This window comes from Aotus nancymaae, unplaced genomic scaffold (genome assembly GCF_030222135.1).
Source record: "Aotus nancymaae isolate 86718 unplaced genomic scaffold, 86718_ANA_hifiasm-v0.15.2.pri h1tg000006l, whole genome shotgun sequence".
NCBI classification, from domain to species: Eukaryota; Metazoa; Chordata; class Mammalia; order Primates; family Aotidae; genus Aotus; species Aotus nancymaae.
In genome coordinates, this window is record NW_026988417.1 from 71,586,529 (window position 1) to 71,613,907 (window position 27,379).

The following is a 27,379-nucleotide window of genomic DNA, read 5'->3' on the forward strand; positions in this document are numbered from 1 at the left end:
TGGGTGCTCAACATATTAATTAATAGGAAGGAGGAACAAGAAGGGAGCCTAGATCTGAGGCATAAGCCATATTCTGCCTTGCTATCAGGGAATTGAGTTACCTTCTTTCTGTGGAAGACATATGGGCATCTGAGAAGCAGATGCAAAATGGAATTTGATGTACAAAAGACTTATTGTGAGAAATGCCTGTGAAGGATAAAGAGGAGAAGAGCAGGGTAGGTGGGGTGAACCTTCAGACTGCAGTGCAGTCCTGACCTTTAAGAGGAGAGAGGAGAGGAAGTGGGCTGAGATAGGAGCCTCAGTGCATAGTGCAGCTCCCAGAAAGCTTTGGCAGGCTGTTGGGGTACCCCTGAGCAAAAACTGTCCTTTGGGGGAGTTCTGTGTTGGGCACAAGTGACCCAGCTCTAGTACCCCTGCTAATTGCAGTCATTGGCTGATGGCCCCCTGGAGAGGGCATGACCTCAGTGTGAACTCTGGTAGATCCAAAGTTGTGGCAGTTGGAGGCTGTTAGCCAACTGCATTCTTTGCAGTTGATTCTCTTGAAGTGAAATCTGAGCATTGTATCTCTATGGCATCCCATGAGGAGGGTTTAGCAGGTGTAATTGTAAGGATTAGCTTCACCAATTAGTGTTAGAACAGTTTCTCTTATACACAAAAGAAATCCAGAGTAAGCAGCCCTGAACAGGGTGTGGTGGCACCACCACTATCAGAGACTCAGGTTCCTTCTATCTTGGGGCTATGCCGTCTTTAACCCATGGTTTTCACTTTCTGGTTAAAGATGGCAGGTCAAGACTCAGCCATTATATCTTCATTCCAGTCGACTCAAAAGAGCAAAGGACAAGGAAGGGTTCACTCCTTCACTGTAAAGATACTTCCTGAGCATGCATATGATACTTCTGCCTATATCCCATTGGTCAGAGTTTAGTTACATGGACATACTTCACTGTAAAGGAAGCTGAGAACTATAGCCTTTATTTGGGTAGCTTTGTACCAAGTTAAAAACTGGGGGTTCTATTACTAAGCAAGAAAGACAAAAGAGATATTGTGGGAAACTAGGAATCTCTGCCACAGAGAGACAGAATTCAGTCTCTGTTCATATGCTGCATTGGCCTTATTTGATCAAATCTTAGTGTACATGACTTTTCTTGGAGTCACAGTGTGATTCAGTGACCTTGATTAAAAAAAGGGCTGAGAAGTAATTAGTCCCCATGCAAGCCAGGCCCCAGACACACATTACTGAGGATTTGAAAAGCTCCCTGTATGAAGAGGATGATACATGCTGATAGACCCAGTACAGTGATACAAGGATAAACTCATTCAAAAGTATTGTAGAGCCTTTTATAAACATAGTGGTATGTTTGAATGTTGGTAGGGTTAATCCTGTTAGACTATCACTTCTGATCTTGAATGACACAGGCTTTTTCCTTTATGCTATTTCTTCCTAGAATTATTTAATTGATTTTTACACTAGAGTGAAAAATTTGATGTCACTTTATTCCAAATGATTTATGTTATTTTAATACTAAAATATATGGAAAAATGGAAAACTACTTTAGAGCAATAGAGAACCTTGTATTGGTTTACTCAAAAGTGTCTTTCATCTATATAAAAAGATATTAAAGACCAAAAGGCATGATATTAAGTTTTTTAAGTGTTCTAAAAATTCGATTTTCTTTTCATTTTTAGGGCACTGGAACAAACGAAGATGCCTTGATTGAAATCTTAACTACCAGGACAAGCAGGCAAATGAAGGAGATCTCTCAGGCCTATTATACAGGTATCTTATTTTCTGATTACCTTCACCACTGTTCACACATATGCAAACCAATGTTGCTTTTCCCAGAATCCCCCCAGTCCCTTCATGAGGCATTTTGAGAAGACAAGACTTATAAAAAGGAGAATACCTTCTAAAATCAGCTAAAGACTATGGGATTCCAGGAAAAATTGAAATGTGATCTGAGCTAGAGACTGCTACATAATAATGGCATTAATGCTTTACGTTTATAATATTATAGCTGCAGCAGATTTTGCTCTCAGCAATCTCTCATTAACTGAATTAACCATTTTCATCAATGTAAGAGACTCAAATCATATTTTATTATTAGGTGTTAAAAACCACTCAGATTAGATCCACAATTTTTGGTGTGGGAAATTAGATTAATTTAGAGGATGTGTTGAGCATAAGAATTCAGTAGAATTGGCTGAAGACCTAATAGTCTGCTGGTTGTATGAGATTAGAAAGTCTCTGCAATGCAGTTCTGACTCTTAACTACCCAGGGTTAGTGCAGACTTCACAGGTTAAGATCACAGTCCCCACAAGACTACCTTTACCTCAGACACCAGCCCACAAGCTCAGGTGTTCCCAGGCTATGCATGCTTTTAACCAACTGGCTCCAAATTCAGGGTTCTCACTACCTTCTCAGGTTCAAAAGCACACTAAAATGACACAGAACTCAAATATTGATAAATGCAGTATTACCATAAAGGAAACAAATCAGGGTCTGCGTAGGGAGAGATTTGGAAGGGTCCAGTGGAAGCTTCCACCCTCCTGAAATACTGATGTATCATTCTCAACCAGCGAGCTCACTTGATTGTTGATAGTCATAGTTTTTATTAGGGTTTCATTATAGAAGCATGATTGATTGAACCGTTGTTCATGTGATTAAATTCAATCTCCAGTCCCCCTACACTCCCCAGAGGTCAGACTGATATTGTGGCTCAAAGCCTCAACCCTTTAATCACATGGTTGGTCTTTCTGATGTGACCAGCCTTTATTGTGAGTCATCTTGTTAGCATAACTGAGCTGTAGTCCGAGGGACCCACCATGAATAATAAGACACATTGCACTCCAGCCTGGGTAACAAGAGCAAAACTCCGTCTCAAAAAAAAAAAAAAAAAAAAAGACACTCCTATTACTTGAAATCCAAAGGGCCGGGCGCAGTGGCTCATGCCTGTAATCCCAGCACTTTGGGAGGCCGAGGCGGGTGGATCACGAGGTCAAGAGATCGAGACCATCCTGGTCAACATGGTGAAACCCTGTCTCTACTAATACAAAAAAAATTAGCTGGGCATGGTGGCGCGTGCCTGTAATTCCAGCTACTCAGGAGGCTGAGGCAGGAGAATTGCCTGAACCCAGGAGGCGGAGGTTGCGGTGAGCCAAGATCATGCCATTGCACTCCAGCCTGGGTAACAAGAGCGAAACTCTGTCTCAAAAAAAAAAAAAAAAGGATTTAGAGTTTATCTCCCAGGAACCAGGAATAAGACCAGCACAATTCTTTACTATTCAACAACCCCGTAGAACCCTCTCCAAGTCCTTTAAGGGAGCCACAGTTTCTGTATTTGCGTCTCACGGAGGTCAGTTGTGTCACAACAGCTTTTGCAGTGGGAAAGGCCCAAAGAAGGAGTACATATTGGTCCTCAGATGGGTGTTAAAGAGGTTGCTTTGGGAAATTCTTGTTAGAAGGTAAATGTCTCAATGACAGGTGACTCTTTTGTTATTGATGTATTAATTGGGTTCTAATCAGAAAAATAGAAACAGCCCTAGGTATTTTAACAGAGAGAATGTAATATAAAGCATTGCTTAAACTGGGCACAGTGGCTGACGCCTGTAATTCTAGCATTTTGGGAGGCTGAGGTGGGCAGATTGCATGAGCGAAGGAGTTTAAGACCAGCCCAGGTAACATGACAAAACCCTATCTCTTAAAAAAGAATACCAAAAATCAGTCAGGTTTGGTGGTCCCAGCTCCACAGGAGGCTGAAGTGGGAGGATCACTTGAGTCTAGGAGATTGAGGCCACAGTGAGCCTTGATCATGCCACTGCACTCCAGCCTGGGTGACAGAGTGAGACCCTGTCTTGGAAGAAGAAAAAAAAAAGAATTGCTAAACACCTTTCAGAGGACTGAAAAAGCAAAAAGGAAACAAAGGAATTCATGCAGAGTACAACTCCCCAGAGCTGGGAAAACAACAGAAAGAGGTTGAAGTTGTCAGAAACTAGAAGTTAGAAGAGGGACATACCTGGCTGATGTCAGTACCTCAGGGGCTCAGAGCAGAGGCTTAAGGAGCAGGAGTTGAGACCTGTGAAAAGACGGCTCCATCTGGCTGACGCTGGTACCTCCGTGGGGGCCAAAGTGACTTGTTCTAAGAGCCCAGAGCCAGTTGCTGGTGTCAGGGTGAAAGGCCTTCACTGGGTTGACACTGACATGAATAGCCAACGACCAGCTTGCACTTCTTTCCACCCCCTCCCCTCCCACCCTCCTCTACTCCCCACTACTGGTGGAACCTCATGGGAAGCGGGTACAGAAAGAAGTAGACAAGAGAATTGCTTAATCATTAACGCACAAAAGGGCATGTTGTAGGTGTTTAAAGTATTTCAGTTCAACAAGGTTTGCATATTTTACAAAACCCATCAGAGCCAGACACCGTATCTCAAGATGGCTTGGTATTTTCTGGTGTTTCTTAGAAGAGCTGCTGCTCCCCAAGTGGACCTGCCCTGTGACAGATCCCTGGAGCCCGGCATTTAGGTACAAACAGTCCCAGGATGTAAGCTTTATGAGGATGAAGATTTTTGTCTATGTTGTTCACTGCTGTATCCTCAGTTCCAAGAACAGTGCGGGAGATAAGTGTAAATATTTATTAAATGAGTGTCCTCAAAATTGAGGTTAAGATCTTAAGAGCCAAGTGAAACTTCTAGCATTCGGGATAGTGTTTTGCAGATACGACAAATGATAATAACACAAAGTTACCAGAGCCTCAATTTCTATGTGAGCAACACTCTCTAAGGTTACAAGGGATACTACTGCATCGGGGTTACCTTGGTTACTAGAGATTAATGATACACAAGAAAATCAAGAAGGAAATAGTCTCAATCATGCATAGCCAACCTTTACAGAGATTCAAGTCCCAGCACTACCTGAGGGACCCAGTTATCTTGTCAGTCTCTCGGCAGCTGGCATCCACTGCCGCCATGTTTTCCATGACAGTAACCGTTCCTCTTCCTTTTTGCTGCCAATGTTCTTGACACCAGCAAGTAACATCTCCTCCCTTACCACGTGGTGTTTGCCTACCCAAGCCTTATAAGTATTGTGCATAGTTTTTGGTTATTTTTGGCTACTGTTTTCTTCATTATTGCTAGGAGTCTTATATTTCTTTGTTATTCTACTATCTTTGTCTCCTTTTCTGTGTAGCTCGCTCTCTAAGAGAGAAGATACAATGGGTTCAGGAAGTCACTGTCAAGTTGACCCTCATAACAGGACCAGACGTGTTGTATAGCTTATCCAGTGCAGTGGCACAACAGAGTCTAAATAAATAGAGATCTAAATTCTGAACTTTTTCAGTATTCTGAAGTAAATGGTGTGTGAGAGAACACTGAAACAGGGATCAAGAACTCAAAGTTCTAGTTCCAGTACCTATACTATTAGAATATTATATTTATTTTTATACTCTACTGTGCCTCAAAATGCATAAAGTAGTTGTCAACTTAGATTGAAATAATTTTTTTAGTCTAATTTCCCACAAAATATTTGAAGTAAAGGGAAAGACTGTGTGAAATGACTTATAAAGTCTCATCTAAATAATTTCAAAATTATAAAATACTTCCTCAAGTTCTAACAAATGGGAGCTTCATTCTGTTACTTGATATTTTCAAATTTCAAGTTTTTTTTCTAACTGGAATGAAGGATAGATGTAACAATATCATAGCCATTAGGTTTAATGATGCCTACTAAATATTATTATCATTTAGAAAAATAACATTTTTGGTACATTTTACTTAGATGAATTGCTTTGAAAAATTACAGATTTTATTAAAAACAGCTTGAAACTAAAATCATACTGGGGAAGTTTCCATCTCAATGCAGTTCTTGCTATTGGATAATCTCAGACCACTTTCTATAACTTTCATCGATTTAAAGAATAAGCATTCTCATGACTGATTTATAGAGTTCTTGAGAATGATGCAGACAGATTTCCAATAGCCACATGGTGTTGCCTACAACCAGGTGTATAGGGACTCCATGAGAATCACCACCCTGTGGATGGACAAACAGAGATTTAAGACTGATGGGCACTGCACATCACGGGCCATGCAAAAGGGCCTACAACTAGTCAGTACTAAAATATACGAACACACAGTTGACATTTGTGAAGGCAAATGGCACGCTTTGGGGTAGCTTTCTTACTTTTGGGAGATACTAAAAAAATATGGTTAAGTTATATTCATTAAGATTAGGGCTAGATTCAATAAAACAGAAAAATTAAAGTGGCTTACAAAGATAGAAGTTTATTTTTATCATATGTAAAAGTCTAGACATTGGCAATTCTAGGATTAGTATGATAGCTACACAAAGCTTTTAGGAACTCAGGCTTCTTCTTGATTACTTCCATTCCATCACTAGGAAGTGGTCCTTATCTTCACAGTCCAAGACAGCTGCTGAAGATCCAGATGTGAATTCACATGCAAGGCAGTCAGATGGAAGATGGACATGGCCTCATCACTTTAGGGAGATTTCCCAGCAAAGTTGTATTTGTCTGCTTTCGTTTTATTGGGAAGAACTAAGTTATAGAACTGTACTAGCCAAGAGGAAAGCTGAGAATATAGTTTTTAAGCTGTGCACATTATATCTTGCTTAAGGTTAGTATTCTCTTAGCATGGAAGATGGTCAGAATGGAAACTGAAAGGCAAACTAGTAGCTCATCCACCCCAGCTTTTCCACTGTGCATCCCTTAGTGCCGTTGTCAGATGAAATAAAGCATGATTTGCTCCAGAATGACAACTCTTTCTATTCTTTCGCATCTACCATAACACAGTGCAGTAATACTTACAAAGAGAATGTACGATCTCACAACAGAAGAGCATGAAGAAATTCAATAAAAGGGCAAGATTTATCTTATCACATACCCATTCTTTGCCAGTGTTGGCATTTAAACTTTTCTTTGTTTTACAATCATATTTTTCAGTTTGTCAAGGCTTAATTTCATTCTGATTTGGTTTCAGTATACAAGAAGAGTCTTGGAGACGACATTAGTTCAGAAACATCTGGTGACTTCCGGAAAGCTCTGTTGACTTTGGCAGATGTAAGGTTTTATTTTTTTAACTCCCCAGTAAGCTGAATGCTCAATAATAATTTTTAGAGAGTTTAAAAATAACCAAACTGAGACAATGAGTTCACAATTTTCCTTATGAAATGTTTGTTCATTTTACATTTTCATTGCTACCAAGCAATATAATGTTTAACCAAGATCATAAAACCATACATAATAACATAACAATAAAGAAAACTTATTTGAGTCAGTAAATGGAGGTGTTTTGGTCAGGGTTCACAATTTTGACATTAGAAGACATTCTGATACATCATCTGACGTAAAATATTTATTTCCTTGGTAAGTGTCTCCATTTTAAAGAACAGGTTTATTTTCTTTGGGGCTCCAAAGAATAAATATTTCTTTTGTTAGCTTCTAAATTAAATAGGAAGCATGATATGGAAGAATTATTTTTAGAGATGGAAATTAAGAAATGAATATCAGTCTCAGGATTAAAAAAAAAAACAAGAAAATGATTGCTGCAACTTCAGCCTTGCCACCTTGGAAGAGCTGCCAAACTATTAATCATTCTGTGACCTAATGAGGCCACATCTTACTTTCTCTTTTTAGAAGGCTCATGACTTTTATCATAAAGATGGTAAGGTCAAGGATGAGATGTATTCATAGCTGTGTGTAAGAGAGGAAGTGATTTAAGTCAATTTTCTTTCAGCTGATTTACATAGCACCTAAAGTGTGAGAAAGTCCCAACAATGGTCTCAGCCTCATGGTTGAAACAGCACTTGTCAAAGTGAGGCATTATGCCATTAGGGAACAATTGATCTAAATTACGGTTTCAGTTACTTTAAATGTGAAAACCTTATGAAGGCTGAACCCACAACCCCAAATTTATGAAGCATTGCTGCAAATATATGCTCTCAGAGATATATTTTCATAACTGCATCTGTTTGTGTATAGACATGAACACACCCACCCACAGGAGGCAGTATAGAGTGGGGCTCCAGGGCAGGGTTCTAGAATCAAACAGGGCTGGAATCTCATGCTGCCTACTAGCTTTGTGTATTTGGGCAAGTTCTTTAAGTCTTAAAGCATTTATTTTTATATCTGTAAAACTAAAATACTAATAGGATGTTCTGAAGATTAAGAGAAAGAGAAAATATGTGAAGTACTTAGTGATCAACACACGGTAGTGGTGGTTTGTTAGTATTACATTAAGACCAATGATAATCAGCATTTTTATTATTGGAGTAGAGTGTACAGTGAAAGAGAACAATAAGAAAGCAAACAGCAGCAGAGTATCAGCAGCACAGAAAGAAACCAGGCAAAAACCAGACAGGCCTATAAGGACCTAATGTTTGAAAATAAGAACAAATTCATTTTTAAACTATTGTAGCTAAATGTTTCATTCACCTGTAATTTGCTAAATAATTCAGGCAATCCTGTGTTTCCTTTCTGTCTCCTGTCTTTCTATAATGTGCTTAAGTATTTGTACACAACCACACACACCCACACACACTTAAACCATAGAGCCTTTTATATTACAGTTAGTATGGGGATCTTTGAGGTTTTTTTTTTTTTTTTTTTTTTGGACAGAGTCTTACTCTGTCACCCAGACTAGAGTGCGGTGGCACGATCTTGGCTCACTGCAACCTCCGCCTCCTGGGTTCAAGTAATTCTCCTGCCTCAGCCTCCCTAGTAGCTGGGATTATAGGTGCCCACCACCTCACCCAGCTAATTTTTGTATTTTAGTAGAAACAGTGTTTCACCATATTGGCCAGGCTGGTCTCAAACTCCTGACCTCAAGCAATCCACCTGCCTTGGCCTCCCAATGTGCTGAGATTACAAACATGAGCCACACTGCCTGGCCTTTGAAGTTTTTTTTCTTTTTTTTCCAATAAACTTTACTTTTTAGAGCAACTTTGGATTTATAGAAAAATTGAGCAGAAAATACAGAGAGCTCCCATATGCCCCTTTTCTACTCTCTCCTTTCCCCTATTATTATTATCAATGTTATTTTGAGACAGGATCTTGCTCTGTTGCCCAGGCTAGAGTACTGTGGTGTGATCTTGGCTCACTGTAGTGTCGACCACCTGGGCCCAACCAATCCTCCCACTTTAGCCTCCTGAGTAGCTGGGACCACAGGTGCACACCACCACACTTGGCCAATTTTTTTTTTTTTAGAGAGAGAAGGTCTCACTCTTGCATTAATGTGTGTATTTATTATAGTTTAATGAATATTGATACATCATTATTAACTGAAGTTTATAGTTTACATTAGGGTTCCCTCTGTCATATGGATTTTAATAAATGTATAATGTTATATGTCTACCATTACACTATAATAGAGTAGTTTCACTGTTCTAAAAATCCTCTGTGCTCTGCCAATTCATACCTTCCCTCCCCACCAACAACTGATCTTCTTACTGTCTCTATAGCTTTGCCCTCTCTAGAATGTCCTATAGTTGTAATCATATTGTATGTAGCCATTTCAGACAGGCTTCTTTCATTTAGCTATATGCTTTATTTAAGGTTCTGCTATATCTTTTACTAAAAATAAGTGGTTGATAGCTCACTTATTTTTAGTACTGAGTAATATTCCATTGTATAGAATATTAATTTCACCTGTTGAAAGGCATCTTGGCTGCTTCCAAGTTTTGGCGAGCATTATTTATAAATAAAACTTCTGTAAACATTCATGTGCAGGTTTTCATGTGGACATGTTTTCAACTCCTTTGGGTAAATACCAAGGAGTGCAATTGCTAGATCATATTGTAAGAGGATATTTAGCTTTATAAAAAACTGCAGAACTGTCTTCCAAAGTGGCTGTACCATTTTGCTTTTCCATCAGCAGTGATTGAGAGTTCCTGTTGCCCCACATTCTCACCACTATTTGGTTTTGTCAGTGTTTTGGATTTGAGCCATTCTAATAGGTTGTGTAGTGGCATGTTATTGTTTTAATTTGCAATTCTCTAATGACATATAATGTTGAGCATCTTTTCATGTGCTTTCTTGATACCTGTGTGTCTTCTTTGGTGAGATGTCTCTTGAGATCTTTCAACCATTTTTTAATTGTGTTGCTATCTTCATATTGAGTTTTAAGAGTTCTTTATATATTTTGGATACAAGTTCTTTATCAGATACATGTTACAAATACGTTGTCCCAGTTTGTATCTGGTCTTTTCTTCCATGTAAGACCTCTGTGTTGGGTTGGGCACGGTGGTTCACACTTGTATTCCCAGAGATTTGGGAGGCTGAGGTGGGAGGATAGCTTGAGGCCAGGAGTTTGAGGCCAACCTGGGCAACATAGCAAGATTCCATCTCTAAGAAAATTTAAAAATTAGCTGTGTGTGGTGGTGCTGGTGGTGTGCACCTGTAGTCATATTAGCTACTCAGGGGACAGTAGTGGGAAGACAGCTTGAGCCTTGGAGTTCAAGGTTATAGTAAGCTATGATTGCAGCACTACACTCTAGCCTGACCAACAGAGCAAGACCCTATCTCTAAAAAAAATAATAATAATAGACCTCTGAATTTTCAGAGAAGGGAACTGAGGCCCCCAAAATTGTGTGATTTGCTAAAAATTTCATGACTAGTCAATGCAGAACCAGAATTGGAGCCCAGAGTACCTGATTTTTCTGTGCAACTTATCCTGCATTCAAGAAAAAACACTAAGATGCCCTGCTGATTGAAGTACTGTGTGTTAGAATCTTCTGTCTTTAAAGGACGGCCCTTGTTTTCATCATCCCTGTTTAGGGCAGAAGAGATGAAAGTCTGAAAGTGGATGAGCATCTGGCCAAAAAAGATGCCCAGGTCAGTAACAAAGTGGGAAAACATTTCCTTTACCTGTTCTTCTATGTGGCTGCCTTTGCATTTATGTGAAAAGGGAGAAAAAAATAGCACCAAGGGTTTTTTTTGTTTGTTTGTTTGTTTGTTTTTCCTGTTTGAAAAAGAAGCTTGAAGCTTTGGGTCCCAACCCTAACTTTTTGCCTGCCCCAGTGGTAGTTATCATTCTCCTTGGCTTCTGCCAGCCCAATTTTTAGATTTCTAGTCTGCTGAAAGTAAGAGACTTAGATAGTAGATGATTGCACTCACCTCTAAAATACAGCTCCCACTCTTCTCATGTCACCTCTCAAAAAAAAGAAAAGACTTGTGTCTGTAATAACATTCTTTTGTGAATAGATTCTCTATAATGCTGGTGAGAACAGATGGGGCACGGATGAAGACAAATTCACTGAGATCCTGTGTTTAAGGAGCTTTCCTCAACTAAAACTAAGTATGGACTCATATTACAACTTTTTCTGTTGCGTGTTGTTTTTACAAATGTTTTTGCATTTAGTATACAAACACCTAGAAAAATGAAGTTCAAAATTGCAAAGTCTGTTTCAGTTTATTTATTAACACTTCAGGAAACAAAATGGGGAAGCTGTATTGTAACTCAAGGAGGTACTAACACCACACTTTTGTTTTTCTGTGCGGGCTGAATAGATTACCTAGTGAGTGACGGGTAACACAGCGGGGAGGGAAGTAGCAGGAAGAAAAAAAGAGGCCACCCTCTAGGGTGAGAGCAGAAGGGCTTTTTCCTGTGGGATGGAGGAACCTAACTGCTTCCACTCCACCTAACAGTTATCCCTAGTTAGCCACTTCCAGAAAAGCGAGACATTGCAGGTGAGTCTCTGCTGACACATCGATGCTGATTAACCTTCAGCTCTTTCTGATATGAAGGCAAGTAGCAGAATGGACCAACTCTTATTGTCAGACCAGCCATTACATGGAACTGTGGGCACCCACCCTCTCGCTCATGGCATCTCCTAGAGTTGTTCTAGAAGCAACAGCACCTAGAAAACTAAAACTGCATTTACTGTGAACATCTTCTGACTGTGGCTTCCAGGCGCTAGTTTACGGAACAACCACACAGCAAGACCAAGCTTATGCCGAGTTGACAGAACGATGAGTAAACATAGGATGTTACTGTGACTTTGAAATTCTGAAATTGTTCTTTCTTAACTTTTGTACTAAAATCACATTATTTTATAAAATAATGATAACAGTATGTGATCATTGCTTTATTAATCTCTTTGTTTGAAAAACAAAAACCAAATAGCCCTAGGTCTCTCTCCAAAATTTCTTTTTAAAAAAATTTATTTGGTAAAAATTTACTTGACTTACAAAATATACTTGGTGACATATGTACAGGTTTTGCTTGGGACAAATACTAATCAAGAAATTCAAATGCCTTCTGGGAGGTGTGAAGTGTAGGCCATGCTGCCCTAGGAAATGATTTATTCAGCACAAGGAAGTCTTCATAATTAAGATTTCTTTAGCGGAGAAAACATATTTGACTAGTGATTACAGTCTCATTTCCCAGGTGCTGCTATAAATAAAATTTAAAATAACCCACCTTACTAGATAAATTATTTATTATTACTATTTAGATTATTTAAAATGCTTACCACTTGAGAAAAGGGGAAAGAGAAAGAGAGCTCATTGAAGAAAATTATCTAGGGAGTTTGGGTTTTATTGTGGATGATTTTCTTTAAAAGGAACAAAAAGAAAAACAAAAAATTCTGTGCCCAAATTTTCATGGTTTCAAGAGGGAGTTTTTTAGTTGCTACTTGATCTTCTGCATGTCAAATAAAAAATTAGAATATATTCAATTGTGGTCAACTGGGTTGCTTTAAATAATTCTGTAGTGTTTGTTTTTAGCATTTGATGAGTACAGAACTATCAGCCAAAAGGACATTGCAGACAGCATAAAAGGAGAATTATCTGGGCATTTTGAAGACTTACTGTTGGCCATAGGTAAGCCTTTGAGTGCTAGTAAACCAAGTTACTTTGTGCTTGTTTTAACTCAATGTCGAGGTCTGCTCCTTTTGGGCAAGAATCCTGACTAATCCATCTTTTTATGCTCCCTACAGCCCCCAGCATGGTCCAGGGTACACACAGTATGCTCAACAAATATTGTTAAATTAATGCATGAAGAAGTTATTTTTTTGAGCCTTTCTTTCTTTTTTTTTTTTTTTTTTGAAATAGGTTCTCACTCTCTCACCCAAGCTGGAGTGCAGTGGCACAATCTTGGCTCACTGTTGACTCTGATTGAATTGCTCTAAGATAGGTAAAGGAAGCTAAGAAAGGGAAAACCTTCTTCTTCAGTTAAAAAAGTGGAATTGAGATCAGTATCCATGATTAGTTCTCGGACTGTGCCAGTGGCAATGATACAACCAGTTACATTTTTTTCCATTTTATATTGTTAATCTTTTTTTTTTTTTTTTTTTTGAGATGGAGTCTCTGTTGCCCCAGCTAGAGTGCAGTGGCTCAATCTCAGCTCACTGCAACCTCCACCTTCCAGGTTCAAGCGATTCTTGTGCCTTAGCCTCCCAAGCAGCTGGGTTTACAGGTACATGTTACCACGCCTGGCTAATGTTTATCTTTTTAGTAGAGACAGGGCTTCACCATGTTGGCCAGGCTGATCTTGAACTCCTGACCTCAAGTGATCCGCCCGCCTCAGCCTCCCAAAGTGCTGGGATTACAGGCTTGAGCTACCACACCCGGCCTATACTGTTAATCTTTGTATTAATTCTGCTTGCTGTTTTTCATTTGGTGTTCTTTTTAAGCCATAATGTTTTAAAAACTTTATTGACATGTACAAACTCTCATTCATTGAGCTAAGGAGCATTCTTGGAAATATATACTGAGTTATGTATTACATTTGGGCTATAATGCACATTATTTTATCATGTAAAAAAAGACCTTATAATTCAACTAATTTAAAGTTCAAAATATGTCACACTTTCATTTTCTGTTTCAGTCTACCTTTGGGATAAACCAGTTTTTAAATTTTTTTATTGATATATAACTCACATACCATAAAATTCACCCATTCAAAGTGCAATTCAATGCTTTTTAATATAGTCATAAAGTTGCAACCATCACCACAATCTAAGTTTAGGACATTTTAATCAGCCCCGCAAGAAACCCTGTACTTATTGGCAGTCACTCTCCAATCCTCCCCACCCCCTGGCTCCTGGTAATCATTAATCTACTTTCTGTCTCTATAGATTTGCCTGTTCTGCATATTTCATATACGAGGAATCCAATACAATGGTCAACACATAGTTTTTGACATGAAAAACCATCTGAGCTGTGTCATCTTAGAATCCTGTAATAGAAGCCTATTAGCTGCCAAATAAAAACAAATCCAGACTTAAGTAAGGAGAGGCTATATTCAGAAAGATTATTATGGTAGAGAGAACACATTGATTTCAGAAACATGTAAGACTGGACTGGGTGTGGTGGCTCACACATGTAATCCCATTTCTTTGAGAGAAGAGGAACGCTTAAGGCCAGGCGTTCAAGACCAGCTTGGGCAACATAGTGAGAGCAACATTCTGAGACTGTTTCAGTGGCAGTGATATAACTGGTTAATATTTTTCCATTTTATATTGTTAATTTTTATATTAAAGATTCTATAAAAAATAAAAAATGAGTTGGGTGGGTTGAGTAGTCCCAGCTATTCAAGGGACTGAGGTAGGAGGAGCGCTTGAGCCCAGGAGGCTGAGGCTCCAGTGAGCCATGATGGTGCTGCTACACCCGAGCCTGAGTGACAGAGGGAAGACCTCATCTCTAAAAGACAGGGGGAAAAATGTGCAAAAGTTTCAAAAGCCAAAATAAAAGTCTTAGCAGCAGCTTTTAATGTTGGGCAAGCATGAGGGCATGATCATTGGGGATTGACAGGAAATGCCTCTAGCAGTGGACAGCTGGATTAGCAAGATAAGCTGCAAAAGAAACATGTTCTGCATTTTAGGGCTTGCTCAGGATTGGGGGCAAGCCAGAGTTCAGGGATGTGTGGCAAGAAATAGGCCTGATGGGAATTTGGTCAAGACAATGAAGAGGGTAGGGAATGGGCAATTATGAATTCTTGGTCATGGCAATTAACTCTAACGGACTCCCAAGCTTCCCTGCCTATGGTTCTAGGTGGGAAAGCCTCCTTACCACTAAAACATACTGCCAGCTTCCAAAACTTTCAGGCATGAAAAACAAATCTAGTAGTTAAGAACATAAAGCAGAAGGCAAGCTAAAGGGAGGAAAGGATCATGAAAAGAAGGGATTGCACAAATCTAGTTGGCAGGGAGGTGACTGGAAAGCTTAATAGGATGAAAATGGCCATAATTTTTTTTTTTTTTATCAAACTACTAAGGCTTAATGTGAGTTTATTGGTTTGAATGAATAGTTTCTTGTCAGAGAACTTCACATAACAGCTTTATTCTAAATGCTGTTTGGGTTTTTACACATTTCTCCTTCTATTTCCCTTAAATTACTTACAAAAGCCAAAAGTCTTTTAGCTTTCCTTAAGAGAGTTTATAAGCCATGATGAGAAAGTCACTTATTCCTCTTCTGAGCTCCAGAATTCATTATAAAATCTGTTCACTTTTGGTTGGATTCCTACTTAGAGATCAGGTTTAAGATTATAAAAATAATTGTGTTGCTGTAAATAGGTTTGTTCCCTACAGAGCTTTCTATTCCTGTTTTCATTTTATTTAAAAGATAATCGACTCTCATGCTTTTGTAAATTTCCTTTTTCTTGTTTTATTTCTGCTTTACTTGTTATTTCAAAATAAAGAATTGAAAGATTGTATTTTTTTTTTTTTTTTTAGGCAACTGAATTTAGATGGCAGGTACTTGTTCTAATGGAGTCACTCTCACCAGTCTATAAATTCTAATCCAGTCATTTAAAAGAAAATTATTTCCATAGGAAAAATTGCTTTTAAATGGAACTCCAGTGCCCCTTTATGCCTAATGAGTTATTTGGAGCAACATTGCTGCAGTTGCTAGGACCAAGTTGTTCATCAGTAGCCTGAGATGTTCGCAGCTGAGCAGTGGTGCACCCTAGGGAGTTATCAGTGAAAGCGTAGGTGTTCAGTGTGTCTGGGATCCAGAGATGAGTCAGACGCTGTGGGAGTTTCTTTGGCAAGTAATTTTATTTTCCCCGTGGCTGGAGATAATTACTGTGCTAAAGTTCTGTGCAAATATGACGTTAAAAGGCCTTGAAAATCAGGGTAAGCAGCCTTTCTTTCATTCCAAGTAAAAGCCAGTTGTGGGGAGGAGGTAAAGTGGTATGACAGTCCAAAGAATCTTTTTAAAAATGGTATTACTTACTATAGATTAATCCAATTTCTATTCCATGAAGCTGAACGTTACTTTGCTTTTTATAACAGTTCATTGTGTGAGGAACACACCGGCCTTTTTAGCTGAAAGACTGCATCGAGCTTTGAAGGTTGGTCTGGAAAGTTCATGTGCATTCTTAGTGTCCCTTAATTCCTTTAGGGAGTTATGTAAATAGTAGAACAAATATTTAAGAATTACTTCTTTTAATGTAATTTAAACATTTTAAGATAAATTATATTATAGCAAATCAAGGTATGATACAATACACTCTTTACACAGACACCTGATTTTCTTTTCAAAATAAACAGAGTTGGGTTTATGAAATAATTTTTTTCTAAGTAAGTATAGCTTGATTTCTATTTAATTAAAACATTCTTATTTTCTCTAATATGATGAGTTTAAGTAAATGCTAGTATTCCACTTGTATGAAAGGTAAAAATTTATGTATAATTTAAGCATCTTTAAGTTCATCCTCTGTTTTAAATAGAAAATGAGAAGGTAAAAATATGGCTTAATGTTGATGAAGTGTCATATTTCTTTTCCACTTGGTTTTCTACAGTAGCTAATTTGTCTACTAATTTGTCTAATAGGTTAATAGTATTCTAATCCATGTAGAGATAGGTACAGAGAAGTATTGACTACATTGTTTTCTCTACTTCACAGTAAGTGCAGGCAGTAGAGCTTGTTTTAGAAAGCCAAACCTCAAACTTGAGACCCAGTAGATCCCATGGCCTCTCAAGCTGCCTTGCTTGAAATGAACCAAGCTGAGTTGGCAGCCTTTAACGATGCTGTAACTCTGTGTTTGCTTGTCTGTCTTTACTGCCAGATGATGAGCTCCATGAGTACAGGCTCTTGTTTATCCTCACACCCTAGGCCAGGGCCTTGTGCATAGAAGATGCTTACCTCGATCTCTTTACTGGCCATTTCTTGCAGTCCCACATGTACCTTCAAAGTTATATCCCAAGCGAACACATCCTTTCCCTCACTTCTCCCAGCCCCAAATCTACTCCCCTTCCCCTGTTTATCCCAGAGAATGTCCCCAACAGGAACTTGCCCAACTCTCTTTAGTCGTACCATCCCTTCCCAGCCTTGTTCACTATGTCTCAGCCCTCCCAGTCTTCTTTCCATTCCTCAACTGTGGCAAGTCTATTCTCACCTCACAGTCTTTGCATCCATTGCCCTCTCTGGAATGCTCCTCCTCTAGATCAATCTCTAGCTGACTCCGTCTCATCTTTCAGGTCTCAGCTCTCCTCCTAAGAGAGGTCTGCCTTGACTATACCAGGCCAATTCGTTCCCTTTCAGTCACTCTCCACGCCATTTCCAGCTTTATTTTCTTCATAGATCTTATCACGATTTACTTAAGCGATAGTCAATTTACTTTACTGTCTGTCTCCAGCTACTAGAACATAAGCTCCATGCAAACAGAGATATAATCTGATCTGTTCACCACCATATGCACAGTACACGGAACAATGCCTAGCTATAGTAGATGCTCATAAGCATTTGCTGGGTGAATTACATAGATGAATGGAATATCATTTAGTATGTTACCATCATTAATTAGGTCAAAATCTACCTATCTGCTCAGCTAGAAATTTTACACTCTCTCTTTTTCATTATCCTGTAGTGATACATCATTATGTTTTGTCTATCCATGTACATAAGCAAATCTCAAATCTTCCCACTTTCTCCATCCCTACTGCCTTTATTCTAGGGATGGCCATTGTCATCTCTTAATTACTTCAGCCTCCTTGAGATGAGTCTCAAAGCCTCTACTCTTATTCCCTTATCTTCATTCTACTCCTACCTTGCAATCTGTTTGGATTCTCATGCTGCGAAGTGATTTTCTGAAACCATGAAATTTGATCTGATCTCAAGATTCTTGTGTTTAAAATATTACAATAATTCTCCACACTTAGGATAAAGTCAGAATTTCATTTCATGGTTAACAAGGTCTGGCCTTTCCAGATAAATCTCTTGTTATTCCTCTAATTACTTATGTATCCTTGAATGTGGCATTCTTTCTTGCCCTAAACCTTCACACCTGCTATTTCCTCTATAAGAACTTTCTCTCCTTCGTATATGAACCTACTCCTTCCCATTGTTGACTGATTAGTCCTCACTTAAATGTCACTTTCTCTGACCTTTCCTAATTCCTAATCTTTCTTAGGTCCTCCTGAAGTATGCTCCCATGGTACCCAATATTTTCAACATGTCAGACTATTTTGCAATGGCTTACTTTCTTGCCTGTATTCTTTACAAAGTTGGAAGCTTAACACAGGTATCTCATCTATGTTTTGCAGCATTTAGCATGATGCTGGCACAGAGTAGGTGCTCAACAAATATTTCTTGAGTAATGAATGATGAGTTTGATGATAAATGAAAAAGAATCACTGTGGCTGAATATTTTGCACACCATCATCTGGTTCTTATAAATATAGATCTCTATGTTGCTTTGTGACCAATGACATTTGTATTGTGAACTCCTGCATTTCTTAACAGGGTGCTGGAACTGATGAGTTTACTCTGAACAGAATAATGGTGTCTAGATCAGAAATTGACCTACTGGACATTCGAATAGAGTTCAAGAAGCATTATGGCTACTCCCTATATTCAGCCATTAAAGTAAGTCTCTTTTTAAAAATAGCAAAACGTATTTTGCCCTTCTCTACTCATCTTCTTATTCTTATATTCCTTAAAATATAAAGATATATGACTTATATTTCTCTCTCCTTGTCAATGCATAAATGTGTTGTCTGAGTTTAAAATAGTAGCAGCAAAATGTCCCTTATTTTCAGCTGTAAAATTCCCATCATATAATAGACACTCAATATATTTTTTAGGTGTACTAGCCACTAATTTTTCTTTTGTGACTTATGTATGCAAGTTGTTTACCTGTTTTTATATAGCACTTTTAAAATTTATTTCAGTGTTTATGACAGTGTAAGAAAAGAAAAATATATATTTTAAATTTCCTCTTTGTTTTACATGAGACAGCATGGTTCTGCAGCTTAGAGTCCTTTTCATTTAAGTATATAGGAAACTTTCTCATTTTATTTAACAGCCGTATATCATTCCATTGTTTGTGTATTTGTGCCTGCCACAGCAATAGAGGCTTCCAGTTTATTGCTATTACAAACAATGTTGTATAAGGCACACACAACTTCATCAGGTACAAGTGTATCTGTGGGATGAATTCTCAGAAATAGGATTGCTGAGACAGATATGAATGCATTTTAAATTTTGACAAGTATTACCAATTGAACTCCATTTTGCACTTCCATGAGGAATATATGAGTCCTTCTTTGTCTATAGCCTTGGCACAGAGGGTATTTTCAAACTTTGGGGTTTTTGAAACATTTTTTTTAGAAATGGGGTATTGCTGTGTTGCCCAGGCTGAAGTGCAGTGGCTATTCACAGGTGAGATCATGGTATATTGTAGCCTAGAGCTCCTGGGCCCAAGCAATCCTCTTGCCTTAGCCTCCAAGTAGCTGGGACTGTAGGTGTACCCCACTAAATTTTTGGATTTTTGTAATCTGATAGGTAAGGAATTGTGTCTCAGTGTAGTTGTAATATACATATTTCTTAGCATAAGTGAGGTTGAATATATTTTCATGTTTTAAATAACATTTGTATTTCTCTTTCTGTGATATGCCTTTTTAAATTCTTTGTCCATATTCTTTGGGGTTTTTGTTCTTTTTGGTCTAATTTTCTTTTTCACATAAGGTAGATTAGTTTTTTTGTCTGGTCATAGTTTCCCAGTCTGTTCTTTGTCCTTTGACTTGGCCAAAAGTATTTTTTTTTTCCAAACAGAGGTTGCACATCTTGTTTAATTAATCAATCTTTTACAGTTTTTTTTATTTCTTAAAAAATCTGGTCCCTTCTCTTCCTTTCATTCTGGATGAGAATCGTCCTAAAATGGACTCCTTCCTTTCTGTTTTAATGTATGAAACCAAGTTTCCTTGTTTTCAGATCTCAATTAATATCTTATACATAAACACTTTGGATAAATTACAAATTATTTGAATTAACAAGGCAGTAAGACTGACAACAATTGTACAAGAGGGCTTCTGTACCTTAAGCTCATGGCTCAAAAGTCATAGTCCCAATGGGAAGATGGCAACTAGTTAGTGGTGAACTAAGGGGCTGGCCCCAGACCTGCTCAGCAGCCTCCCATTGATTTACTTTTCTACCTCGGTGCTCCAGACCACATATGAAAGTCTCTAGTAAATGAGTGATAGAGAGTGTTAGTCCAAGCTGGTTACCTGGAACAAAGTGGAAGCTGAGGTTGGTGAGTGGGGCAATCCACTGTCCTCACCTTCAGGGCCACACTGACTACGGAAAAAGATAGAATCAGGGCTGCCTTCACAGAGGACTTGCAGGCTATGCAGACCTCTCCATCTCCATCTACTTGGATGCTACTCCATCTACCCTTGAATGTCTTGAGGAAATCAGCACTAGAGAGTGTTGGATGCAGGTGGATTCTCCGAGGTCGAAGCTGAGAGTTGGGGCCTGGAGGGCAATCCAGGATGAAGAGGGAAGCAGCAGCCAAGCAGAGAGTGTTTGCTCTGAGCACTGAGGGTCCAAAACTAGGGGTAGAGTCCACGCTGTTTAGACACCCTAGGCTGTGGATCATTTATGCACCGTGCAGATCCTGATCCTGGGTAGCTCCCCAGCAGCACCCTCTCTCAAGCCCCTACAAGGCTGGAGCCCTACCTCTCTGAGAGAACTTACATTGAGTGATGGTCCCTGGGGACACCTGGCTTAGACCACATTCCAATGTCACTGCCAGCAGCTGGGGTCTTAGGTCACACAAATATTAGCCTGGATCTTTCTGCAGCCATCTTGGGAAGGTTCCTATCTCTAACTTTACCAATGGCTTTTGAATGAATGAATGAACGAATGAACATCAATCAGGTAACTAGATTCATTCACTAAAATTTCTCTTTCTCTTTTTTTGTTTTTTTTTTTTTTTTTGAGACAGAGTCTCACACTGTCACCTGGGCTGGAGGGCAATGGCATGATCTCCGCTCACTGCAACCTCTGTCTCCTGGGTTCAAGCAATTCTCCTGCCTCAGCCTCCTGAGTAGCTGGGATTACAGGTGCCCACCACCATGCCCAGCTAATTTTTTGCATTTTTAGTAGAGACAGGGTTTCACTATGTTGGCCAGGCTGGTCTCAAACTCTGACCTCATAATCTGCCCACCTCGGCCTCCCAAAGTGCTGGGATTATGGGCATGAACCACCACACCTGGCCACTCTCTCTCTTTTTTTAATCAAGGCTTTTGTTTTTGCACTAATCTTTTACAGAAAGAGATGCAAAGATGCATGAATAAGTTGAAATCAGGAACTTACTCAAAAAGGCAATTCTCAGACTGTGCCTGGGGCTTAGCACAAATTGCATCAACTGCTCACACTCAATTCTATTTGAATCAGTCCTGACACATCACAATAGTTTCCATCGTCAGAGGAAGATTCAATAACGTTAACCATATTGTAGTTACTAAGGCAGAAAAATAGACTCACACATTTTCTAAAGACTGTCAGTAACAAGGTTGAGACATAAAGAGGGCTTTCAGTTCACCCTCAGCAAACCAGAAAATTAAATTAACCAGTGGCTCTCCATCCCCCAGTGGTCTGGGTAATTGAGGATTATTGTATTAGAAAACATTTAAACTATTTGTAGTTTGATAGAAAAGAAAAATCCATCATTGAAAACTTCAGTTTGCAATTTAAAATAATACAAGATTCCTTTATTCCTACTACCTCACATATATTATTAAGTAATCTCATTACATTTTTGCCATTGATGGAGCAGGATCATTTTAGATGGTTGTTTTTGAAATTCACAGGGTAGAGTTCCATTTTGTATATCATCTCAGCCTGTCATCCCATCTTCTTTCTTCCACGTATTGTTTAGACATTTCTCTGTCCATTGACACCTTTCTCAGGTGGTGACTAGTGGGAAGAAGAAGGCAAGGAAGAACAGAGAATGTGTACCTCTTATTACTTATTAAGAAGATATTATGGAAAATTTAGATGAAATTATGTTTTTTGGTAGTTTTCCTTGGTCAACAAATCCTGTATTTATTTAATAAATAGCACAATGCCAAGATTTTTATGGGAAAATATAGTAGCCACTCACAATAAACTCATAATCTATAAGGAGACTTGAGGTAGTTATTTAAAATGTATATATATAAGATAATAATAGAAACAACATATAATTAAATACTATATTGTTGGGTTTAGAACTAGTAACATAGGAATTGAGAAGAGAAGAAGTTTGGGGTTAGAGAAATGGGTCTTGAGCCTTCCTTTCAGGTCAACAAGCATGTGTTGAGTGTCTCCTATGGGCCGGATGCTCTGCTGGTCAATGGGGTCTTAAAGGTAAATGCTCCAGAAACAGGTATGGGAAGAGGCAAGAGGGAAAGAAGTAATAAGGCATTTGTTTGATTAGAAGGTCTACCTTGGGGAATATTGAGAAATAAAATCCAAGTAGCAAGATGAGTTCACTTGAAAGAGAGCTTCGAGATCAGGGAATTGCACTTTATTCATTCAATTAAAAATATTAATCAAATGCATATTATGTGCTAGGCTCAGAGTTACAATTATAGCAAAGGACATTTTATGCCCTTATAGAATTACAACTATGTTAAATGTAAAGGAAAGTGACATTGTGATAAAAGATCCTATAATAGGAGGACTTGACTTACAGGAAAAGCTTCTATGAAAAAGTCATGATTCAGATTTGGAAAATAAGAAGATATTAACAAGGCAAAAGTTCTGGAGGTAAGGGAGCCAGTAGAAAATTCTAATAAAATAAATGACAAATGGAGAGGCCTCATGGTGGAAGAAGCATAATGAAAAATGAGGATGGAGGGACCAGATCATGCAGGACCTTTTTAGCAATGTTTGAGGAATTTTGCCTTTAGCTTATGAGTAAGGGGAAGCTATTGAAGAGTTCTGGGCATGAACTCTTGAAGAGTTAGTATTATGATCATGAAAAGGTCCCTGTGAGATCTCTTCATTCTGGAGAATGAATTGGACACAGGATAGAAGAGTCAGAGGGTGATGGTTTAGGAGGCTATTATGATAGTCATGTAAGAGTAGCTGTGACTGGGTTGGTGGCAATGCAAAGAGAGGAAAGAGCAAGCAGAGCTCAAAAGATATTTAGGAGTTGAAACTTAAGGGATTTGGTGTGATGTCTTGGTGTGAGGAAAGGAAGGTAGCAAGCATGACACTATTTCCTAACTTGAAAAGCAGATAGTAGTGCCATTCCTTGCAATAAGATGAGGTTTTAGCGTTTTTTTGTTGTTGTGGGGAGGGTGAAGGAAAGTTTATGAGTTTGTTTTACATGTGTTGAGTTTGAGATGTCTTTGAACCATGTAAGACATGTGGAGAGGTCAAGTAGGCCATTAGTGGTGTGAAGTATACTTTGAGCTATTTGGATGTATTTTCTTGACTACTTGGTAGAACCCCTAACAATTGTTTATAACTCTGATCAGAGATGTCTAGAAGGAGGTGTTTTAATACAAAACTGGAGCATTGTCGACTTGTCAGCTCTGCTATGGCAGAGCATTACAGGAAAACTAATAGCACAAGAACTAAATTCTATGTAAAACAGAAGAATATTGAGTCACGTATTTTGTGAAACAGACAAATGAACAAAAAATAAAGAAAACAAAACAATATGTATAAGTGCCTATTGCGTCTTACTGTGAAAGTAATGCTTAACTTCTTCACTAAATGAGCCTACCACTTACCCTCATATTTACCCCACTGACAGCTGTTTCCAATGTCAAACTTAAGGGATAAGAAGTGCTCACTGGTTGGGTTGCCTCAAATAAAATAAAAATAATGTGAGCATCTTGCACAATCCAGATTAAAAGCCAAGTTTTACCTGCTATGAGGTCTTTTGCATTATAAACTTGGTATCTTTTCCCTTTAAGCCTTAACCTCACATAGTATCTTTTCTGAACAATGATCTATTTTTGGTTGGCCTTGGGAAAAGGAACTGATAAACATATCCTTTGAAAATGTGGTTCATTTCACTTTCCTAAGTCAGACAGTGTAGCAGGTTATTAAGGAGCCAGGATATAGGGATTCAAATCCTGCTTTTGTCACTTATTCTTGATAAGATTTGGGGCAAGTTTCCTAATCTGTTTTTCTCATTTTACTTATCTGTTAAATGGGGATACGTATAGTACCTGTTGCAGAGAACTTTTAAAAGGGTTAAAGTAGTTAATACACATTAAGCCTTTTGAATAGCAAGTGTTTGATAAATATTATTAAAACTATAATCTTATGAAGTTTTAGAAATTAAAATTATGTAACTGATGCAATCTTATTTTATTAAACCCAAATTGAAATTTAATTGGAATATATCAGGAAGAATCTAAATATTATTTACTGTGAAGAAGATGCTGGCCAAATCATAATTACACTCAGGTATGAATGAATGACGGAATTGCAGGTACATTTTACTAAATGACATAGCTCATGAGTCTCACACCCAGATGAATTCCCTAGTGCTACAGAATTTGATTCATTTATGATCTCTCATTATTTATATTGTATTTTTTCTTAATGGGTTTTGTTCTTTGCAGTCAGATACTTCTGGAGACTATGAAATCACACTCTTAAAAATATGTGGTGGAGATGACTGAACCAAGAAGATAATCTCCAAAGATCCACGATGGGCTTTCCCAACAGCTCCACTTACTTCTTTCTTGAAATATTTAGAACAATTAAATGTAAACAGCAACCTGTATTCCTAACAGGAATTTTCATTGTTCTCTAACAACAACAACAAAAGTTATTATTATTTTAGAGCATCTCATTCATAATGTAGTAGCTCATAAATGAAATTTAAAATGGTATCAAGGATCTGCAAATACTATCCAACTTATGTTTCTGCTTACAAAGTCAGAATCTTTTTACAGTTCTAATCCATTAAATATAAACAAGATAATAAAAATTGTTGTTTTGTTTAAAGTAATTTATTTGTTTGCTTTCAGAGCTTGCCAACGTTGTTTGATGCCTGGTGCCAACAACTAATATTTTAAAACACGGTCCACCTGCCTCTGCCTCCCAAAGTCCCGGGATTACAGGTATGAGCCACTGCACCCGGCCACTCCTCATCTTTAAAATAGGACAACTGTTACTGCTTCAGTTTATCACATTGTTCGTCACATTTTCTTTAAGAAAGGAATAAGATGGCTGGGCTTGGTGGCTCACACCTGTAATTCCAGCAGTTTGGGAAGCTGAGGTGAGTGGATCACGAGGTCAGGAGTTCAAGATCAGTCTGGCCAAGATGGTGAAACCCCATCTCTACTAAAAAAATACAAAAATTAGCCAGTCACGGTGGCAGGAGCCTGTAATTCCAGGTACTGGGGAGGCTGAGGCAGGATAATTGCTTAAAATCAGGAGGCAGAGGTTGCAGTGAGCCGAGATCGCATGACTGTACTCTAGCCTAGGCGACAGAGCAAGAATTCATCTGAAAAAGAAAGAAAGGAATAAGATGAAGACTTATGTGACTCTGCCCTACCCTTTATAGTTGTGATCAAGCTATACTAGTGGCAATGCATGATAAGTTATTTCAGCTTTCAGAAAACATCTGCTGAAGAATTAATCTAACCACTTCCTGTCTGAATGGCAAGCGTGAATTATGGTTGCTTCATGCTAAATACTACTTTCCCAGAGTGGGCATTTAGAATCAAGCCTCTAAGGTTTCCTTTTCTTTTGAGTTGGCAAAACTATGCATTTAAAGAATCCTTCATGCTATCTTTGAGTGGGACCTAAAATGAAATACCTTGGCTGATATCACATAGATCAGGTGAAAAAATTCCAGTTACAGTTATTTTCCTGGTTTAGAATAGAAACAATCATACTGGCCAAGAGCAGTGGCTCATGCCTGTAATCTCAGCACTTTGGGAGGCGGAGGCAGGCGAGTTGCTTGAGCCCAGGAGTTCGAGACCAGCCTGGGCAACCTTACTAGACCTTGTCTCTGCCAAAAATACCAAAATTATCCTGGCCTGGCAGCACACACCTGTGGTCCCATCTCCTTGGGAGGCTGAGGTGGGAGGATTGCTTGAGTCAGAGAGACTATTTGGCAAGTTAGTTCTATAATCAATACTATAAATGTCAGTTATAACTAAGATGATGGCGGAAGATTTAAAAAACTGCTTAAATATTTGAGAGATAAAATGGAGTAAACATGGTATTCAAAGTAACCCAGTGTCAGTCAAGTATGCCTTCATAATTTTAGTGTAAGTGATTTAGTGAGTAAGTATATCACAAAGCAATAAATCAATGCTAATACTCATTGAGTGCTTACTATGTATTAGGTACTATGTAATGTATTAGGTTGTATGTTAAACAGTGTAATATATTTTAAATTGTTAATCCTCAGGGAATCTTACAATGTACATACTAACTCAGATATAGAAATGGAAGCTTAGAGAAATTAAGTAAGTAACTTGTCACTGTAACAGCCAGGTAGGCCAACTCCAGTGTTCAGGCTCTTAACCACTATTTTGCCTTAGAATTTATCCCATCCCAGGGTCACTGTTATTTTTGATGCCTAGTGCTTAGATTAGAACAGTGCTCAGCACATAAAAGGCATTTAATACAATGAATCTTTATTTTAGATCTCATTTATCCTCAGAGTTGTTATACCATTTATGTATTAAGTACTTTCCGAAACAAAGCATGGTTACATGTGTCAGTATACTCCCTGCTTTGCAAATGAGGAAAATGAGACTCAGGTTAGGTATCTAGCCCAGAGTTACACAGTAGGGAAGCCAAGGCTTAGGATCCAGGTCAGCTGGACTTCAAAACTTATCTGTGGCTGGACAAAATGACTCACACCTCTAATCCCAGCATGTTGGGAGGCTGAGGCAGGAGGATCGCTTGAGCCCAGGAGTTTGAGACCAGTCCGGGAAACCTCAGGAGACTCAGTCTCTACAAAAATTTAAAGATTAGCTGGGCATGGTTGTGTGCACCTGTAGACTTAGGTACTCAAAGAGGCCGAAGTGGGGAGATCGCTTGAGCCCAGGAGTTTGAGGTTGCAGTAAGCTATGATTGCACCACCCTTCTCCAGCTTGAGTGGCAGAGCAAGACCCTGTCTCAAAAATAAAGCAAAATAAAACTCTTATCTGTGCATGAGTGAGTATGAAGAAGG

The 27,379-nt window shown here is 38.6% G+C and overlaps 1 protein-coding gene across 3 annotated transcripts in view; it reads left to right on the forward strand.

The window, feature by feature from the left end:
- Positions 1 to 27,379, forward strand: part of ANXA3 (annexin A3) — a 76,775-nt gene that overhangs the window by 33,842 nt on the left and 15,554 nt on the right. For all 3 annotated transcript variants that reach the window (XM_021669639.2, XM_021669640.2, XM_064368319.1), the window contains 8 exons: positions 1,687 to 1,777; positions 6,992 to 7,071; positions 10,786 to 10,842; positions 11,212 to 11,305; positions 12,736 to 12,831; positions 16,245 to 16,303; positions 18,697 to 18,819; positions 24,804 to 25,307. In XM_021669639.2, coding sequence (XP_021525314.2) covers positions 1,687 to 1,777; positions 6,992 to 7,071; positions 10,786 to 10,842; positions 11,212 to 11,305; positions 12,736 to 12,831; positions 16,245 to 16,303; positions 18,697 to 18,819; positions 24,804 to 24,863 — 660 coding nt within the window. In that variant the 3' untranslated portion in view covers positions 24,864 to 25,307. The remainder of the gene's footprint in view (positions 1 to 1,686; positions 1,778 to 6,991; positions 7,072 to 10,785; positions 10,843 to 11,211; positions 11,306 to 12,735; positions 12,832 to 16,244; positions 16,304 to 18,696; positions 18,820 to 24,803; positions 25,308 to 27,379) is intronic.